The sequence below is a fragment of the Phyllopteryx taeniolatus genome, chromosome 12, assembly GCF_024500385.1.
Source record: "Phyllopteryx taeniolatus isolate TA_2022b chromosome 12, UOR_Ptae_1.2, whole genome shotgun sequence".
NCBI classification, from domain to species: Eukaryota; Metazoa; Chordata; class Actinopteri; order Syngnathiformes; family Syngnathidae; genus Phyllopteryx; species Phyllopteryx taeniolatus.
The window spans coordinates 11,909,543-11,931,179 of record NC_084513.1 but is presented as its reverse complement, the minus strand read 5'-3'; the positions used below and the strand labels follow the sequence as shown (position 1 = coordinate 11,931,179).

The 21,637-nt window shown below is 39.4% G+C and overlaps 1 protein-coding gene across 1 annotated transcript; it reads left to right on the top strand.

The window, feature by feature from the left end:
* The first annotated feature begins 418 nt into the window (after positions 1 to 418).
* fap (fibroblast activation protein, alpha) lies at positions 419 to 20,225 on the top strand. Its single transcript, XM_061793260.1, has 26 exons — positions 419 to 705; positions 822 to 903; positions 1,952 to 2,041; positions 2,130 to 2,224; positions 2,312 to 2,386; positions 5,400 to 5,452; positions 6,363 to 6,435; positions 6,559 to 6,679; positions 8,340 to 8,494; positions 9,457 to 9,554; positions 9,633 to 9,762; positions 9,845 to 9,883; positions 9,961 to 10,059; positions 12,034 to 12,104; positions 12,204 to 12,257; positions 13,549 to 13,673; positions 13,797 to 13,847; positions 14,516 to 14,614; positions 14,680 to 14,749; positions 14,814 to 15,008; positions 15,078 to 15,132; positions 15,209 to 15,308; positions 18,190 to 18,248; positions 19,515 to 19,587; positions 19,711 to 19,784; positions 19,953 to 20,225. Exons 1-26 carry the CDS (start codon positions 703 to 705, stop codon positions 20,052 to 20,054), a joined length of 2,241 nt encoding a protein of 746 aa, XP_061649244.1. The 5' UTR covers positions 419 to 702; the 3' UTR covers positions 20,055 to 20,225.
* The last annotated feature ends 1,412 nt before the right edge of the window (positions 20,226 to 21,637 follow it).

Sequence of the window (21,637 nt, the reverse complement as noted above, 5' to 3'; positions counted from 1 at the left end):
ATCCATAATTTAACCTTCCAGCCTCCCAAACAGTAACAGTTGTGACTATTTGACATGCTAATTTCCGTGGTTTATGGGGCAGTTATGGTGGAGACATATAAAGTCTACCTGGCAACAGGTGAACTGGTTAAAATGTTATACGAGTTGTTTGAGTTGAATCGCAAATAATTAGTGTGGTATTTAATACATTGCCACTGTAGCACAAATGAATGTAAAAATGCACAATTTTTGGAATGTTGGGAGCTCAAGTGGTTTTGCACAACCAAGGCAAACGTGACAAAAAAAAAAAAAAAACGACTGAAACTTCTGCAGTGCTGAAGAATTTGAATGTCGTGCTTACAAGCGAAAAAGAAAGTTGCGTGCGTGTGTGTGCGCGCATGCGCGTCTGAGTAAGTGTGTGCGCGTGTGTGTGTGCGCGCGCGTGTGTGCGAGTTATCCGAGCGGCGTTGCATGCGTCTGGTGAAGGACTCGGGAATGCGACGGGAAGTGAGAAGTCGACTTCAACTACACACACAAGGGACGGCGCTCACTTTTCTTTTTTTTCTTTTTTTTTTTTTTGTTTGGTGGCTCGCTTTGTGGATTTATTCAACATCTTTTAATATATCTATTCGGGGCGAGAGTATGTCCACCAGAAGAGGAGTTACGGTCAAGTTTGGAGCACTGAGGATCCTTTAAGGGGCGCGCGTCCACTTCATCTGCGTCATGGTCAGTACTAGTGGATCACTTGTTACTACTGTGGTTGGAAAATACAGAACTTTTTGGCGGGGTTGGGATGAGGGGGGGGGGTGGGGAAAGCCCAATAATGGTGTGACCCTCCACAGGGCTGCAGCAAGGTGTTGTGGGTGCTGCTAGGGGCGGCTGTCGTCATCACGTTAATAACCGTGACGGCGGTTTACTTCAGCAGTAAGTGACCTTTCAGCATGTTTATTAATTGTTTCCAATGAAATGTGTTTTCTTATCAGTGCGGCATCTGCATGGACAACCGGTGTGACTTGAATTCTTTGTTTTTCTGCTCCGGTTTGGTGAGTTGCACTCACCCGTGATGGTTTTTTTATGCATTTGGTTGTTACACTGCAGTGGTGTCCAAAGTCCATTTGCATCCCACCGTTCATTTTTTTTAGCGATCTGAGTCATAGGCTATACAGTGGTAGCGTACCTTGACTTACGAGCGTCCCAGTTTACGGGTTTTTGAAGTTTCGATTTGTTGCTTGGCTGATTTTTTATTTTCATTCCCAGTTTGAGTTTACTCTCAAACTAAACATAAAACACAGATACTTACGTTGTCTATTTAAAACAATAATAATTTGACTGTCTGCTATCTTAATGCAAACACGAGGTTAACAAATAGCATCTACAGTATGTGGCGGCGTTATACTGCTTTAAGAAACGGATATTTGAAAAAAATGTAATTAAATGTTGCCACAACACATGCAGGCAGATAATAGAACAATAATCACAGGCATATATTCTTTATCCTCTGCAAAAAAAATAATAATAGTATAACTACATCTTACTAAGTCACTTACTGTAGCTGTGAAGCTTTGGCCCATTGGCCAAGGCGGGTACACCAGAAGGAGCACTAGGGCTGGAATGAATTGGTGGTATTTACATTTGTTTCATTGAGAAAAAATAATTTGAGATACAAATGTTTTGCGTTACAAGCTTGGCCACTGAAATAATTAAACTCTTATGTCAAGGTACCACTGTATATAAACATAATACAATTGCTTGATGAATTGATTTTAGCGTGTTTAACAAATTAAAGTCCAAGACTGTTAAAAAGGCTCTCGCATCCTTTGATTTTCCTGTACATGGCCCTGATAAGAAAGTTTGGACACCCCAGCCTCTCTCTCTGTCTTTAAGTCATACAGCTGTGGCCCAAATAGCACCCCCATGTGACACAAAGACAACCTTGCATATTTTTCTTCCTCCACCTCATTTTTTTTTTCAGAATCAGAAAGTCCCAAAAGGCCTTTCACCCTTGAAGACTACTTCAATAACACAATTAGGTGGAGAGCCTACAATCTGTATTGGATATCAGGTATTTATAGCATTTCCAAGTCGCCCTCTCTTTTTCTTGCCTGTCGGAACAATTCTCTCACAAGTGTGTTGTTATTTTGCACGTGCAGATAACGAGTATCTGCACAAAACAAGAGATGGGAGCGTCTTCCTTCACAATGTGGAAACAAACAAGGAGTCACTATACTTGAGCAATTCAACCTTTGTAATATATGTATTTAAAAAATATATATTTGACACCAAACACTACTGGAATAGGATGGCCTTTTTTATATCGAGTGTCTTATTACAGGATCAAGTGGACGCCACAGACTACCTGTTGTCAGGGGATCGTAAATATGTTGCTTTTGAAAGCAATTACACAAAGGTGAGAGATCATGCATGTGTCGAATGCAAGGGGGTCTCCTTATGAAAATCCAACAAATTGTACGTTCTTTAATCCGGCCCACCAATTTAATTTATTTATCATCATCATTTATAAATCCATCCATCCATTTTCTGAGCCGCTTCTCCTCACTAGGGTCGCGGGCGTGCTGGAGCCCATCCCAGCTATCATCGGGCAGGAGGCGGGGTACACCCCGAACTGGTTGCCAGCCAATCGCAGGGCACATAGAAACAAACAACCATTCGCACTCACAGTCACACCTACGGGCAATTTAGAGTCTCCAATTAATGCATGTTTTTGGGATGTGGGAGGAAACCGGAGTGCCCGGAGAAAACCCACGCAGGCACGGGGAGAACATGCAAACTCCACACAGGCGGGGCCGGGTGGTTATCTAACCTTTTACACCAAGGACCACCTAAAAAAAAATACTAAACTGTTCATCAAAAACGAGAGCGTTTGTATTCCTTAAAAACTATCATTATCATCATTATAAGCCACTGAAATATTATGCAATTTGAACATTGGCACTGCGCTCATATAGTGCATAATAAAATAACTGTACTTAAATAATGATTCAGTTCAAATGTATTGAAAAAAAGTCAACTAACATCCATCCATCCATTGTCCGTACCACTTTCTTCCAAAAGAGGCAGGAACATAGGGTGACCTACAAGAGTGGTGGTAGAAGCACGCAGGTGGATTGCATCTTGTGCAGACGATGTAATCTGAAGGAGGTTACTGGCTGTAAGGGAATGGTAGAAGAGAGTGTGGCAAGATAGCATACGATGGTGGTGTGTAAGATGACTCCAGTTGTGGGGAGGAAGATTAAAAAGACAAAGGCAGAGCAGAGAACCATGTGGTGGAAGCCGAGAAAGGAAGAGTGTTGCGCGGCTTTTCGAGAAGAGGTGAGACAGGCTCTCGGTGGACAAGAGGGTTCCAGAAGACTGGACCACTACAGTCAAGGTGATCAGAGAGACAGGCAGGAGAGTACTTGGTGCATCTTCTGATAGGAAAGGAGAGAAGGAGACTTGGTGATGCAACCTCAAAGTACAGGAAATCATACAAAGAAAGAGGTTAGCTAAGAAGAAGTGATACACTGAGAGGACTGCGGAGAGGAGAAAGGAATATAAGGAGATGCGACGTAGGGCAAAGGTAGAGGTGGCAAAGGCCAAGCAAGGGGAATATGATGACTCGGTTTTACACTAAAGAAGGAAAAAAATATCTAAACAGGTTGGCTAGGCAGAGGGATAGAGATGGGAAGGATGTGCAGCAGGTCAGGGTGATTATGGATAGAGATTGAAATGCGTTGACTGGTGCCAGTAGTGTGCTGGATAGATGGTAAGAATACTTTGAGGAGTTGATGAATGAGGAAAATGAGAGGGAAGGAAGAGTAGAAGAGGCAAGTGTCGTGGACCAGGAAGTGGCAATGATTAGTAAGAGGGAAGTTAGAAAGGCATTAAAGAGGATGAAAAATGGAAAGGCATCTGGTCCTGATGACATTCCTGTGGAGGTATGGAAGCATCAAAGAGAGGTGGCTGTGAATTTTTTGACCAACTTGTTCAACACAATTCTAGCAGGTGAGAAGATGCCTGAGGAATGGAGGAAAAGTCTGATGGTGCCAGTTTTTAACAACAAGGGTGATGTGCAGAGCTGTGAGTACTATAGAGGAATAAAGTTGATGAGCCACACAATGAAGTTATGGGAATGAGAAGTGAAGGCTAGTCTTAGGACAGAAGTGAGTATTTGTGAGCAACGGTATGGTTTCTTGCCTAGAAACAGTACCACAGATTAATTATTTGCCTTGAGGGTGTTGATGGAGAAGTACAGAGAAGATCAGAAGGAGCTACATTGTGTCTTTGTGGATCTAGAGAAAGCGTATGACAGAGTACCCAGAGAGGAACTGTGGTACTGCATACGGAAGTCTGGAGTGGCAGAGAAGTATGTTAGCATAATGCAGGACATGTATGAGGGCAGCAGAACAGCGGTGAGGTGTGCTGTAGGTGTGACAGGGGAGTTTTTGGTGGAGGTGGGACTGAATCACGGATCAGCCCTGAGCACCTTCCTGTTTGCAGTAGTGATGGATAGGCTGACAGGTGAGGTTAGACTGGAAACCCCATGGACCATGATGTTTGCAGATGACATTGCAGTGAAAGCAGGGAGCAGGTGGAGGAACAGTTAGAAAGGTGGAGGCATGCACTGGAAAGGAGAGGAACAAAGATTAGCCGAAGTAAGACAGAATATATGTGCATGAATGAGAGGAGTGGAGGGGGAAGAGTGAGGCTGCAGGGAAAAGATATAGCGAGGGTGGAGGACTTTACATACTTTGGGTCAACAGTCCAGAGCAATGGTGAGTGTGGTCAGGAAGTGAAGAAACGGCTACAAGCCGGTTGGAACGGGTGGAGGAAGGTGTCAGGTGTGTTATGTGACAGAAGAGTCTCTGCTAGGATGAAGGGCAAAGTTTATAAAACAGTGGTGAGGCCACCCATGATGTACGGATTAGAGACAGTGGCACTGAAGAGACAACAGGATGCAGAACTGGAGGTGGTGAAGAAGTTGAGGTTCTCTCTAGGAGTGACCAGGTTGGATAGGATTAGAAATGAGCTCATCAGAGGCACAGCCAAGGTTAGATGTTTTGGAGACAAAGCAGACTTCGATGGTTTGGACACGTCCAGAGGAGTGACAGTGAGTATATTGGTAGAAGGATGATGAGGATGGAGCTGCAGGGAGAGTGAGCTCAAGGAAGACTAAAGAGAAGGTTGATGGATGTAGTGAGGGAAGAAGACATGAGGGTAGTTGGTGTTCGAGAGGAAGATGCAGGAAATAGACTTACATGGAGAAGGATGACACGCTGTGACAACCCCTAACTGGACAAGCCGAAAGGAAAAGAAGAAGAAATTGTGCAAGTGCACTTAATGCTGTGTACTCATGAAGTGTATCTCTATTTATACAGTAATCTAATAATACAATAGCAGTTTTTGTGTTTTCGATCCACCAGCAATGGAGACACTCTTACACAGCCTCATACTCCATCTATGACCGGAGCAATTTGTGAGTATCCTTTTTTTTGTGTGTCAGGAAAGAATGCAGTTTTTGCTTTTTAATCATAATGAAGCATAACACACACTACTCACAAAAAGTAAAGGATATTCGGCTTTCACATGACAACTGGTCAATGTTTCAGTTCGTTTTGCACAACTTGGTGTATTCTAACAAGCAGTTGAATGGGGAAATTCATGTGTTTGATTCATGAAGATTTCCAAGCCTTTCTGTGACTCCTCCAGTCTCTCTAATTTGCTGACTTAGCGATCGATAGAAGGTAATTAACATCACTTAATATACTCTAATAACACATTCTGGTTCAACAAGTAATGGCTATTGCAAACAAGGCACTTGCCGTAAACATGTGTGTCCCTACTCACTTTGTCATTGACGTACAAAACAAAACGAAATCAATAACGCGGCACAAACCCTACCGCAAGTCGCAACCCTTTGCTTCCAGCTCGTCACCGTGTTGTCACTGCCCATCTACACGTGAATTGGTCCGTTTGAGTAACAAACATACAAATAAACACCAAATAAAATAAAGGCTTGAATCCACCTGCTCGAACCTGAGTGGCCACTTCCCTGAGAACATCCTGTGTGAAGTCTTGCCAACACTGAGCTTATAGTGTCATCAGCAGGTTGCAACCGAGAGACTGGAAGAGTCACAGAAAGGCATATACTGTAAGTAGACGTCCTTGCAAATGTATTGGTCGATTGATGTATCAAACACCTGTTGTGCTTCTCTAAACAAGCTCAAATTAAGTTCACTTCTAAACGTTAGTGTATTTTAGGTTCATCCTGAAATTTCACCCCAAAACCCAATACCCCTAACATTTTATGAGGAGTGTACGTACACCCCAGATAAATAGTATTTGTGATTTACTTCTTAATAACTCTATTTCATGTTTCACTGTAGGACATTTGTTCCAAATGTGAGTTTTCCAGCCGAGGTGCAGTACTTCAGCTGGGCGCCAGTGGGACACAAATATGTGAGTTTCCACCACAGCCTCCTCACTAGTCCCTGTGTATTGGTGCAGCAACTTCAGCATCACCGCCTCTGCCTTACGCTGCCTCTTTCATGTTAATAACGACGAGTGCGTGTTGTCGTGCAGGCTTACATATCGGACTACAATGTCTTTTTAAAAGCTGATGTCACTGCTGAAGCTGTACAAGTGACCCACAATGGGAAAAAGAATGAAATCCTGAATGGCGTGCCTGACTGGGTATATGAGGGTAAGGAACATACGCCGGTTCAGGTTTGTGTGTATGTCTCAATTGAGAAAGATGTCCAATCAATATTTGATATAATAGAAGATATAATACAGGCTGTTTTGAAATAGTTGGGACCAATGCAAAGCTTTTTAAAGGTCCCGTATTTTGGCTATTTAGACCTCCATAGAGTGACTGTCTAACATGGACTTACTATAAAAGTGTCAATTTCGTCCATCCATCCATTTTCTGTACCGCTTTTCCTCATGAGGATCACAGGTTTGCTGGAGCCTATCCCAGCTATCTTCGGGCGAGAGGTGGGGCACACCTTGAACTGGTCGCCAGCCAATTGCAGGGCACATATAAACAACCATTCGGACTCACATTCACACCTACAGGCAATTTAGAGTCTTCAATTAACCTACAATGCATGTTTTGGGGATGTGGGAGGAAACCGGAGTGCCCGGAGAAAACCCACGCAGGCACGGGGAGAACATGCAAACTCCACACAGGCGGGGCCGGGATTTGAACCCCGCTCCTCAGAACTGTGAGGCACGTGCTAACCATTCCGTTGTGTCAATTTCATAAAGATAAAAAAAAAAACACCTTGGTTTTGTCATACAAGTGTTCAGAAAAGGCCCCTCTGATAGCTATTTCTGTTTGACCCAAGTTATTATCCACTGTCCATATTTGGCCAAGACCGCCCCCTTTCCTCAGATTGGTTGCCTCCATGTAGAAGACCCACTTGTGAGAGCACACGTTTGTTATGTTTACATCGCTGGCTCAGGAGTGGAAAAGGAAGGCGGAGACCTTCGCTAGTGATGTAGATAAGCTCGAGAAATTCGAAGGACCTGATTTCAGCCCTCTTGACAGAAAAATACATCTGGATTTTAATTCATATTTCACGTTTAGTGAGGCCCTATAGAGCCAGCATTGCATCCCAAATACTAGGAAAAGTTGGTTTGGCAAAATACAGGACCTTTAACATCGTTCCTTAGCACAAAGATGCCACAAGATGGTGACAAAGCACTACTTTTCTCTCTGTGAAGGTCCTCAACTCACTTCAACATAATTCCTGATGCAGAAGCACTAGTTTTCTATTAGACAGGGGTTTGGCCTATCTAATAGACGCTCCTCCCCAGACTTCAACATAGCTTCTTGGCACCAATATTCCACAAGATGGTGTCAAAGCAATACTTTTGTCTCCACAAAGCTCCTCAAGTCAATTTAACATAGATACTTGGCACCAAGATGGCATCAAAGCACCTGTTATGTTTGTTTTATTATATTAAATATGCCTAGAGGATATTTTTCTTCTTGCATTCTTCTTTCACTTTTTTGCGCCATGTCCAAACCTACTTTTCAGTTGGTGTAATTTTATTGATCTTCTGCAAGAATCTTTTTTGACTGTCTTTGAGCGTTTTCTAACGCACAATATGGCTTTCCACTGTGAGGGAATGTCATTATTCACCATGGGAAAAAGAAAATGGAAAACATGAAATTTAAACGAGTTTAAACTTACGTTTTTACACCACTTGTTAAATTTTGAGATCATTTGAAAGAGAGTTAGCCATGTTATTAGAGTACAAAATGATGACAATGTTTTTTGGAACACCCTGTATAACAACGAAAGGTAAGGCTTTTTGTTTCTTAATCTTGGTTGTTTCTGTATGTATGACTCTAGAGGAGGTGTTTGCATCAAATGGAGCATTGTGGTGGTCTTCAACGGCACGCTTCTTGGCCTACGCCGAGTTTAATGACACACAAGTTACCAAAGTGGAGTTTTCCTTGTACGGAGCGGAGCAGTACCCTCAAACTGTGGCTATTCCTTACCCAAAGGTGGGATTGAATGCATTCCAATGACAATATTTCAAAGTAGTACTTGCACTCACCTAAGAAATTTCATGTGAATGCTGAGAGCTACTGAGCTAAAATGCATAAGAAAATGTACATTCCGCTCTTTTTTTGTTGGTGGATTTAGCCATAGTGATGTGTGTATCGCATTGCACTACGTTGCAATGTTCTCAGTTCTGTAGTTATCACATTTTATTTTGGCTATCACTTCTACAGTTTTATCACAAAAATGAAAAAAAGACTACTAAAATGTTAAACATGTTGCTCACATTGTAAATTGTACAACTTAGTGTAGTGGGATTCGACTTAAGAGGTTCCGCAGTAGAGTGAGGACATCAGAACAATTTGATTGGAAGCTTTATCATGTGAGATACATTCCAGACACACCTACAATAGGTGAAAACCTGTGATAGACCTTATAAAAAAAATGTTTTAATAGTTTTACCCCTCCATCGCTCATTAATGACATTTAAACTTAAAACTTACTTTTGAACACATTGAAAATGTATTTTAATGCAAATTAAAGCATAAAATATATAAAAATACAGTACATATTGTCCTGTCTGTGTACATGCATGTCCCTTTAAGAGGCAGGGCCTGGTGGGCCTGGTGGGGTGCCATTCGGCAATGGCTGAAAAGTACATTGGTGACTGTGGCTCTCCTCTTTACAGCTGTTTATTAAATACCCCCCAAAAAAAACTGCAAAATGCAGAAGCTGCTGTCAGCAACACCTCTCACTCAGATATTCACACGCCTGCCCACCATGCCCCGCCTCTTAAAGGCACACAGAGCCGATGGCATGTACAGTATTCTCTTTCCATTTTGTGTGTGCAATTTGTGTTTAATTACATTTGCAATTTGGTTTAAAAAGTTTTTTTGTTTTTAGTTTAAATGCTCTGTATTTTCCTGCCATAAAATGTCCTCCACTAATAATTAATCTCTTGCAGGCTGGGTCACCTCTGACTAAGGTCAAACTGTTTGTGGTTGATACTATGAATCCGTCCCACCGCACTCAAGTGCTCCCTCCTGCTTCTGTTGCATCTGGGTCTGTATTTTCATACCTCGATCGGTCAGCTGTTGCATCCAGTTTGGAGTGTTTCATTTCTTGTCACTTTGTGTTCAGCGATCACCTTTTGAGCTCGGTCACCTGGGTCACAGACGACCGTGTCGCGGTGCAGTGGCTCACCAGAAAGCAGAATTACGTGCTCGTGCAGATTTACGACTTTGACGGAAGCAGCTGGCAAGAAAAACAGGTCGCTTTCCCTTCACCGATGACGTGATTTGATCATGATTACATGTTTATTAAATACAGCCATTGTTCTCCTTTTTGTGTAGAAATTCGAGCAAATGAGCAAGACAGGCTGGGTTGGCCATGTGAGTCTTATTACCAGGATTTCTGTAAATATCGTGCAAACTGAACTGAAAGCTTTTTTTTTTTTTTTTCCTTGCAGTATGTGCCGTTGCCTCTTTTCTTTGCTGAAGATAAAATCAGTTTCTATAAAGTGCTAAGCGACACCAGTGGCTACAAACATATTCATCACATCAAAGATGTAAGTCCTTGGAGTGTTGAGTGTTACACTATGTAATAATGCTTTCTCACAAAAATGTTCATCATGTTATAAGAAAATGCTATATACTGTATGATTTTCCAACAAATGAACATTCTAATTTTGTCTATGCACCACAGTCTGAAAACATAGCTGTTCCTGTTTTAAAGGATACATATACATTCAGGCTATGTACGAATCGGTGGTGACTCGAATTAGCACTCAAGTCTGCCTAAAAAAAAATGTAAAAAAAAAAAAAAAAAGACTTTTGAATCTGTTGAATTGCATTCAAATCACAACAAATCAAACAATAATATGTCACTTAATTTATTCTAACGAGTTGCAATGCTGCCACAATGCATTGCCTTAGAAAATAAAAAATATTTCACAATGTTTAGCCTTTGTTTATGGCAGACGCCATTTGGACTTACTGTGGATAGTTTGTGCATGTACGCATTGTAGCTCAACCGAGATCACCGCTTAATGTTTAAAAACAAAACAAAATCAGATCTGCGCGGAAGGATGCGTCCGATAGCCTACCCCAAGGAGCTGCAAGGATATTCATGGCAGTGCCACAACTGAAGCCGAAAAGGAGCCATCGCCGAGGTGGACTACGACCACGGCACAAATAATGGGAGAAAGTTCATCCAACATGTGGCAGATAGCCGGCTAGCTAGGTAGCCCTGGCTAGCAGCTGGTCTAAGGCAGCAAAAATGTATGGCACAGACAGGCACAAAACCCAGAGAGGGTTAAAGTAAGCCTTTTTAAACTAAAAACGAAAACCTTTCCAGAGGGAGACGTAACAAATTGGATTTTTCATTTGTTAGACTATTACTTTGGAATAGTACAGGGAGTAACGCTTCGATTCTGATTTGGAAGTACCGTAATTTCTCATGTATAATGTGGATTTCTTTTCCCAAAATAATTGTCAAAAGTCAATAGTGCGCAGCATACATGGGTATAGGGGCAAATGGAAAAACACTTTCACATTTTATAAATGTATGCTGCCATCTAGTGGTTATGAAAAAGGTGTACACTTTCATTCCAAAATGCCTCCACCACCTAGTGGTTATAAAAAAAGGTGTAGCCTACACTTTCATTCCAGTATGACAGAGGTACGTATGACTGCATATATGTACATTTGTGCTCATAAGTTTACATACCCGGGCAGAATTTGTGAAATTTTTTATTATTATTTATTTATTTATTTTATAAATATGACTGAACAACAACCATCATTAATTTCTTTATGGTTATGTTTTGTTTAATGTAAATGCTTTTCTGAAATGCTTGAGCGTTTAATTTGAATCCCATTGAAACAAAAAATTATTCGCCCAGTCCTTTTTTTCTTTAAAGAATTGAACCCATCTTACAAATCTGACAAATTCTGCCTGGTAATCAAACATATATATATATAAAAAAATTTAATCAGTTTATTTGAAAGGGGACAATGCAATTTCATAAAACACATGAAATACACATGGTTAAAAAAGCTAGAATTAGCCAGAAGGCTAGTTTTCATCTGTAGTACATATGAGCACAACTGTGTGTTTTCTAATTTACTAAATAAAAGTAGGGCTGTGAATTTCAAAATAAGAGCAAGTAAATAAAAAAAGAAAAAAGGATTACGTGTTCAAATAAAGTGCTTAACTTCAGAATAATTCTTTGAAATAAAAACTAACAAAATACAGATAATTCATGTTTTGGTCATACGGGTAGAAACAAAATCATGCATTGAAAAAAAAATGCATTATACATATGTAGAAAGGTTTTCCAGAATTTTGAGGTCTACTTTGGGGGTGCGTATTATAAATGGGTGCACATTATACACGAGAAATTTCGGTAATTCGTTACTCTCCATACAAATAGCGAATGAGGATTTAAAAGCCAGTCCGAGCTCTAATATTCGTAGTCAATTCATGGTAGAACAGGATGTACTGACTTAACTGACTGACTGACTTGAGGCCTCTTTTGAAGGGCAAGGCGACACCTATTACCTCGGGCAAGTGGGAAGTCATTTACATATCCAAGCTGACAAAAGATGCCATGTGAGTGAGAATTCCATTAAAAGTCACCTATGGAAGCTTTAAGAAAAAAAGCGAAAAAAAAAGCAGTAAAATGTGATTTCACTAACTTCTTTTCCACAGATATTTCGTTAGTAATGAGCATCAGGGGGTGCCTGTGAAGAGAAATCTTTACAGGTAAGCGATTTTTCTTAGGCTCTCTCTCTTTTTTAAATTAGGCAGTAAAGTGGAACCTTATCAATGTCATTTAAATTGGTAAAAATTATAATGTATTTACTACAAATAAATTGTCCTTGTTCATCTATGTATGCCAGTGTCGTATAGTGACAGGCAGAACAATTAATTTCTTCTCCGCTGGATGGCAGAAGGTAGAATTAACCTGTGTATCCACCTGTTGCCATTCATACAACAGAATGAGTAATTAGAATAAACAGAATAAGTGATTTTTTATTTTATTTTATGTTTTTGCTTTGTGTTGCAAGCGATTAAAATCCCTGGCATGTGAGCAAGGAGAGCCACGGTCACCGATGTTTATTAAACAACAAACATTCAAACACACAAATACAAAATGAGAACACTCACAAGGAGCTGCTGTAGGTCACACTCACAACCAGAAACACTTTAATAACAGGCCAGGACAGATTTCGGTTAATGACATCACTCACTCGGCCTTAAAGGAACACATCCAACACTTTTACTACAGTATGTACTAGGGATGTTCAATATCAAATTTTTTCAGACAAATACCAGTACAAGTATTAACTCTTGAGTACTCAACTATACGGACACCAAGTACTGATACCACTAGTACTTTTGATACATGAAATATTAAGTTAACACAATGACAGGTCATTGTGACCAAGGCCCTTTTCTTTCTTTTTGATGCACATAATGATTCGCCAATGTGTTATACCGCTGCAGTGTAGTGCCAACTACTGGCAAGGAGGACTTCCTCGTATGATTTTTTTTGCTTTCAGTATCAGTGGCTGGTATCACTAGCCTTCATGAGTACCCAATACCTTGAAATAAGGCCAGCATCAGCCCGATACCAATACCTGGTATCGATACTCGCCCATCCCTAGTATATACAGTTATTACATTTCATAAAAACAGTTTATTTTTATGTTATTATTTATTTCTTGAAATTCTCTTTTGTTTTCCTACAATACAGTCTTTTTTAATTTATTTTTTTAATAAAAACGTAACTATTTTAATGACATTTCAATACATTTCATTGGGGGAAAAAGGATTTGATATACTGTGGAACCCCTCATACACACAGTTTAGCACCCGCAGATTCACCTATTGGTGGATTTTTGTTCTTTTGCTCAGTAAAGGTTGGGAAACACTGGCATACACTAAAGTATTTAATTTGCACAGTCCACATATGTAACACAATAGCTTGTAAAGAAGAATTGGCGTGAGCGCCATTGCACACCTGAATAGTTGCGTGTCGCTTGTGTACCAGGGTGACAATCGCAAGCGGACCTTCCAGCCGTCAGTGCCTCACCTGCGACTTCAACAAAGACAGGTGTCAGTACAACTCAGCTTACCTCAGCACTGACGCCTCGTACTACCGCATGGACTGCTACGGTCAGTTACACACATTTGTAAAATCACCTGTGGTCCAATGGGGTGGTCTGTGAATAATAGTGTGGATTTATGACACTTTTCCCCCTGATTAATCTAATCTAAACCTGTGTTTGGATGGAACAGGACCTGGTTTTCCCCTCTACACGCTCATTGACAACCGAGGCCCAGGTGCACGTATGTATACACATGCATGCACATCTACCAGCCAGAATTTCATTGTCACATCAGCCATTACAAATCGGCTGATTCACTTTGTCTCTGCTCCAAAAAATGAACCATTTACTTAAATATTTATTTATGTCACAAATATTGATATTAATGTGCATTAAACACAAAGTTAATGAAACAAAAGTCACACATATTGTGTGAAACTGGCTGTCAAGAAAATATGAAGCAAATATAATTTTTTTGTGAGTGAAAATGTCAGAGCAATAGTTTTATAAAGTATCACCTATTTGAACTTTGTATTCTTGCCACATCACCTGCAATTTGATCAATTCCATTATATTAGACAAATACTATTGTACAGTATATTCATTACCACAGGGAAATTCAATTTATACAATATCCAACAAAAATTAAATACTCAAACTACTATTTGTAGGTGCTAACATTTCACTCAGAAATATACTTTATATAAAATAGGAACTCAACAGCAATGCATTATAGTTAAAAAAATAATGTTGGGTGGGCTGGATACCCACCCAAACCCATATCGATGCCCCCTCCCAGGGGGATGCCTGGGGCAATTTACCCCTCCGATTGCACGCCACTAGAAGGCACCACTGTGTGATTTTAATGGTTTATCACCAAACAACTCATTTCATTGTACTTTTTTGTAGCGCTCTCCACTCTTGAAGAAAACAAAGAAATTGAAAACATTCTCACGCAATTCCAAATGCCAACAATGAAGTACGGCACCTTGAAAATTTCAGGATTTGGTAAGATTATCCCCATTTGGTGTTCAATTTAAGGGAGAACATTTAATTGATATTTTTTCCAACAGATCTTTGGTATCAGATGATGTTACCCCCTAATTTTAAATCATCCAAACAGTACCCTCTTCTTATTGACGTGTAAGTGAACAAAACCGCTCAGACCACGATCAAAGAATACGTTTTGACTAACACACCATTGCAGGTATGGTGGCCCCTGTAGTCAGATGGTAGATTATCGTTTCAAGTTGAACTGGGGCACCTTCCTGGCCAGCACCTACGGGATCGTCATCGCCAGATTTGATGGAAGAGGAAGCGGTTACCAAGGTGACGAGATAATGCACGCCATCTATCGGCGTCTCGGCACATTTGAGGTGGAGGATCAGATCACGGCGGTCAGGTACAAAAGTGTGTTTTGACTTTAGAACTGAGACAAAATGCACTGCTCTTCAATGCGTTCTGTTTTCAGAAAATTCATTGATATGGGTTTTATTGACAAAGACAGGATAGCCATATGGGGCTGGGTAAGTGCAACATTGGATTACTTTATTTATTATATTTTATTACATTTTTTGGACAATTCCTCTCATTAATATTCAGTCCTATGGCGGGTACGTCACCTCGATGGCCCTGGGTGCCGGAACTGGACTTTTTAAGTGTGGAATTGCAGTTGCCCCAGTCGCCAAGTGGCAATATTATGGTGGGTGAACAAACTCTCAAACTTTGTACACCATGTACTACCTCAAAAAATACTTAGCTCTCCAAGTATCAACATCGTCACCAACATTAGAATATACATAGTAGCGTAGCGTAGGCCTAAGTGTTCATTAAAACAAATTTTTAAAAAGTTTTATTCCTAAAAAGTTCATTTAATATTAGTGCGTTACACTGTAACATTATGCACAATTTAACTAGAGGTCCAACGATTAATCAACAAATAATTGATTACCAAATTAATCAATCAAATTGTTTTTTATAATTTAACTTAACTTAAAATTGTCCAAATCCTCGGAATTTCAGGCTCGTAACAGTTAATATGAAGGATTATATTTATTATTTTAAAACGCAGTAAATATTAGTAATTATATATATTATAATAATAATAAAGCAGACTGATTATCTTTGTGTTTAATCAAAATAAGGGTTTTGAAAACATCTTTTACTTTGGAAAATAATTATCAACATTTTTGCCAATTTTCTGATCGATGCTAAAATCTGTACCCAAATTATCATAATAATAAACAATAGTGTTGAGATATTGCATTTTTCTGTTACCAAACCCTTCTTCTACAGTAACTTAAACAATCCTTGAACAAACTATTATCCTTGTCTTCTGATTTCTGATTTCAATTTACGATAATCTCTGCTGTGGTGACACGAAAAAGCACTTGATCAACTGTTGTATTTGTTTAAAAAATCTAATTCTTAACTTTAGCAGTTGTACTGTTTTAAATATATTACTTGATATCCAAATAATTTATATATAAACTTCTTCCGACTTTCAAATGTGAATAAAAATTGTCAACAATATCTGACCCAAGACGATTGCAGTAGCAATTTTACTTATCTTAACACTTTCACTTGCCTTCTGCTAGAGCTACTAAATATTTATACTCATTGTGACAATATTTAAATATTTATTCCAACCACTACTACATCGTTTTTGACACCATGTCAGCTTAGTTTCCACACCAGCTGAGTATTTTCTTCTATAAAAAACTTAAAAGTGAATTCTGCCAGTTGAGCTGAACTGCTGCTGGACATCTGCTGACTGGTAAAGGATGCCAGCTTATGTCTGCCACTACTTGGCAGGGCGCTGAGTTTCCATTTTAGAGAGTGCGAGAGAGCGAGTTTGTGTGTGTGTGTGGGGTACAGTATGTGTGGAAACGCCTGTTTGTGCATTGTGTAGTATTTGACTGCACTTGTTTGGCGTTAAGCTTGTGCAATCATGACTTTTGTCTTTTTCGTTTGAACTAGAGTTGGGACTTGATTTAAAAAAAAAATCTAATTAATTAGAGGCTTTGTAATTGATTAATCATGGTTAATCGCATTCAGTGTTCGTCTTAAAAATCGCATAACAATATCTGTCTTAAAAAGAAACATGGTTAAATTTAAATGGATTTTAGTGGACGACAATCAAATAATTGACACAGACAGGAATATTGTTAACTCTGGAGATGCATTTTAATAGCATTTCAATACAAAACAGGAGAAAAACTAATACAAAATATCCCTGGCCAAAATTAATCAGACCTAAAGTTATAGTGCCATTTTAGAGGGTTTTTTTTTTTTTTTTTTTTTTTTTTTTTTTTTTAGAACAACATTGCCTTAAAATGGTTTTGGCGTGGGAGTTGAAAAGTTGGATCACATTTCGTGATCACATTACACTCCGGTGATATAAAAACTCCTTTTGTACCAATTGCACATAACCACGCTTTTTTTTTTAAGGCTTCAATCGGGCAGTTCTTTTCAACTGAAATGTGCCTCCTATCACTGCTAGCAATGCTGTTTCAACCAATTCCTCCATTTTGGTATCTGAGGTCTCATCTGTGGGTCAGTGTAATCGGTGTACCAGGAAATGGTGGACTGACAAAGTTTCTGTGTTGTTCCGCACACAAAATGCGATTTTTTTTTAAATTAATTTGTTTGTAAATGATTAATATGTTAAAGTCCCAGCCCGAGTTTGTACATACACTGTCTTAATTGATTATTGGGTTAGACCCTTTATTTCTTACCAAGACATTTTGAACAATTCTTCTTCAATTGTTTTTTTGGGAGCCATCATAACAAATAAGTAAACCGTTGTTGCATATGGCTAAAACTTAATCGAAAGAAGACAACACACGGTTTGGTGACATAAGCATGAGGAGAGGCTGAGACCCCCATTAGGCAATACTGTACAGGCAACTGCTTAGGGCCGTGTGACCTCCAAGGGGCGCCACAAACTTGGGGCAAAAAAATTACTTTCACTATAATTACAGGTGTTTTAAAACTAGTTATTTCTCTTATCTCTTAAAATGGAAACGCTAACACAGATTCACATGTAAAGCAAACACCAAAAAATATTGCTAGAAATGATGTGGTAGTATTAATGATGCTTTTATTGTTTATTGTATTTACTAAAGTATGTTAATTGTTTTAACTTTACATCAGTGTTGAAGTAAGCATATTATCCATCAATCCGTCCATCTGTCAAATCTCTATAGCACTTACCCCCACTAGGGTCACGGTTGTGTTGGTGTACATTACTTTTGTAAGCGTATGGAAATCGTTGATATAGGGGGCGCCAAATGAAATCTTGCCGAGGGCGCCACATTGGGTAGAGGCGGCCCAATGTTTTTGTTGAACAGCAGTCGTGATGTTTGTCAGAAGACCTTGCGTGCTGCATTCTGCATTCTCGGTACAATCTCTCCTCATTCATGCAAGGAATAAACTAGAAAGACAGCTGGCCTTTCTCATTCTTTAATGTAGTAATGTTAAAAATACTGCCATAAGAATTCTGTTGGAATTCACATTTGTTGTGTTAGCATGCATGTTTGTAGTGAAGACTTCCAAGTTAACAATAATCATATGTCCTGCAGATGCTGTGTACACTGAACGCTACATGGGCACACCGACAGAGAATTCAGACTCTTATAAGGTAATGATTATGATCGCAACAGACAGTTTGGCTTGTCGAACTTCGCTTGCTCAAACCAACCACTAAGAGGACAGGAAAATTCTGATGTTATTGTGGGCCAGCTAACTGGACCTGTGAGGCCAATTTGAAATCTGATTGGTTAAAGAAACGGTCCCATTGCAACCACGGTGGCGCTTTGAGATAGAAGTTTAATTTGTTGCGTGACCACGCTCGAAACTCAAAATATGATGAAAAATAGCACTCCATACTATTATACTTTATAAAATCATACAGTTATAGCATGATTAAATAGAATAAAAAGAAAACGTTTTTTTATCACACTGCCTGCCTTCTCCACTTGGGGACAGTATAAGATACAGACATATTGTTCATTGAGGTTTTGTTTTGAATTCCATTTGGGTTCTAGGCAGTTCTGCCTGGATGCAGCAGCCAATCATATTTCAGTGGGGCTTGTCCTGATAGTATTCATGATAACGTGTCATTGAGACATCAAATCATCTTCAGCTCATCAATACAGCACTATTAGTCATTTTACACAGAGGATAAAGAATATATGACGGTGAGTACTGTTATATTGTCTGTCTGCAGGTTGTCGTCGCACCGTTTGTGTTCAATCCGTTGCTAAAGGGTTAGAGCACCGCACCATAGATGCTAATTAGTGTTAGCATTAAGCTAGTGGTTATTTTAAATACGCAAGGTGCAATTCTCTTTGTTTGATGTTTAGTTTGACAGGAAAGTTCACGTGCAAGTGGCATTAAACAGCTTGAAGCCTCTTTTTTGGAGAAATTGTTCACTATTGGTCAAACTGCTGCTTATTGCAGTGTGTTGAGTCGCGTTCACTGCCACCATACAGCGCTTGTCTCTTAAGTCTGAGCTTGCAAGTCAAAGCAAAATCTCAAAAAACCTGTAAGTGGAGTCACTTGTACCTCAAGGCACCACTGTAGTTTGTTACATTGGCCAGCACTACTACTAGAATACTACTACTCAGTATTCTAAAGTCCCTGGGAAGATTAGACTGATATAAATTGATGGGGCAAAACATCTAACATACATGTTAATGTACTGGAAGCAGTGCAGTCAAGAGAAACGCTATGACATGAAGAGAATAGACTGTTGGGATTAAATTAATACAATTTCATGGAACAAATATTAGAATTAAGGTTGTAAATGAAAGTTATTTTTTCTTTTCAGTTTAGGCAGCAGAGACTGACTGCTCACTACTGCTGCAGTAGTTTTTATTGGTCTTTTTATCCATGTTTTTAACAGAATTCCACAGTAACAGCCAGAGCAAAGAACTTCAAGGGTATAAAGTATCTGCTAGTCCACGGCACAGCAGACGGTGAGTTAATCTGATCTTGTTTTCTTGTTCGCCGGTACAACGCTTTCTGCACAAATGGACTCTTGTTTGTCGGGATGGAAAATGGACAAGCAAATAACGTCAGCATCCATGTGTTTCCCGTAGACAATGTCCACTTCCAGCAGGCAGCGCAGATCTCCAAAGCTCTGGTGGAAGAGCAGGTGGACTTCGAGGCCATGGTAAATATTGGCTCGCGGGGAAGTGGTGGGGTAATATTGACCTCGATGGTGTTTGATTTAATGAATGAATGGAAATGGATGGAAAGTGGTGAAACGTGTCCTTTTCTGGTGGTTGGAAATGTCAAAATGTGTTGATTTTTCAAATTTCTTCTTGATTTGTTCTTTCAGTGGTACACAGACAAGGACCATTCTCTCACAGGTTCCGCCTTCCACCATACATACACCCTCATGAGTCACTTCCTACAGAAATGTCTTGTTAAATCCAAATAAATGTGAGAAAAATGCATTTATTTTGAACATTCTTACTGATGATGTATTATTGTAAGTGTTTAGTTGAATTGTGTACATTTCATGGATTTTTTCTTACAGGCAATTTTTGTCAGAAAAATAAGCATTGATGTTTTACATTGACGATTTTTAAATAAACTTAAGACACTCAAAGTGATTGTGTATGAGTTATTAATGTGACTATCATAAGGCTATGGTTCATTGCAAATGAATTGATCATTTTAGCATGAATATTTGTTGGACGTAAAACAAATGTGTCCATCACAAGCTATATCTGAATCAATGTAAAATATTCTTTTTTTAAATAACTTGGAAGAAAATCAATATAGCAGAAGTTTAAATTGAAATGTTGCGTGGATTTAAGTGTGACTCTAGCATAATCAACGCACTAAAAATTATTACTATCTATAGTTTTTTACAGTCAATCCAGAAATCCATCTATATAGCGATATGGCAGAGGCTCAAATTCATCCTGATTATCAGAGGGGAGAGGGGGAGTGCAAACTACAACCACAATAATAAACCTATAATTAAGTGTTATAATCAGAGGTCGGTCCAGTCGCCAAAAAGTACAGTTACTTTAGAATAATATGATTCAAGTAAAAAATAGTCCTCAAAATACAGAACCTATTTAAGTAAGAATAAGTGTTCAGTGGAAAAATAAAATTGACGTATTGATTAACTGGTGAGTATATTTTCCAAATAGCGCATGAATGTCAAACAGGCAAAATGTAAAATGGGAATATGCTAATTCAAACATTGCACAACAATATCGCATTAAAATAGTGCTGTTAAGTGATTAAAATTGTTAATCGAGTTAATCATGGGTCTTCTGTGTGATTAACTTGTCCTTTTGTTGCCAAGTCAGAGTCGCACTGTGTCAGTGTATAGCTTGATGACTGCGGCTGGATTCCTCAAGTGTTGTTAACATCATATGTTGCCCGAATGCGGTACTTTAGACTGATTGTGCTTCGATGTAATGACAGTTCATCGCAGTAATATGTACACACAACTTTGCTTTCATCCACACTTCCATTAGGCATCTTATTAAAACGGAATTTGAAGCAGACCCGGGTCATTTTCCTCACTCATTATTGCTAGCTGGCTGAATGGCCAAAAAATGCAGAGGAAACTCCACCCTGTGGTGTCCTAGCAAATACCAGCCGTAGCGACACCCCCGACTTGGAAGTGAACTGCACCACACTTTCAAAACAGCGCGCGTGGGTTGCGCTCGAGCATAAAGGCAAACTGCGTGCGGGATAACCGCAGTGACGTCAGCGCAGTCGCCGTCCGCGCGAGTATAAAGAAGCCTTTTGTCTTTGGGTCTTTGTTTTTCCAGATTAATCATGGACCTTAACGCTGTAATTTTGACAGACCTACTTCAAAACACAATTTTTTAAAAAAATATATTTTTTTAAATGAGGCACATTAAGCCACAATGAATTGATTTAAATTAACTTGTGTTTGTTTATACATGTGCAACAGCACAATAGGCTCACCAGGGAGAGATTTTTGATAATATAATTTGATAATATTGAACTTCAATACGTGGAGTCCCCAACAAT

Coding starts and splice junctions, on each gene's coding strand:
- fap (XM_061793260.1), top strand. Junction 904..1,951: donor GACGGCGGTTTACTTCAGCA/GTAAGTGACCTT, acceptor TTTTTTTTTCAG/AATCAGAAAGTCCCAAAAGG. Junction 9,884..9,960: donor AGACAGGCTGGGTTGGCCAT/GTGAGTCTTATT, acceptor TTTTCCTTGCAG/TATGTGCCGTTGCCTCTTTT.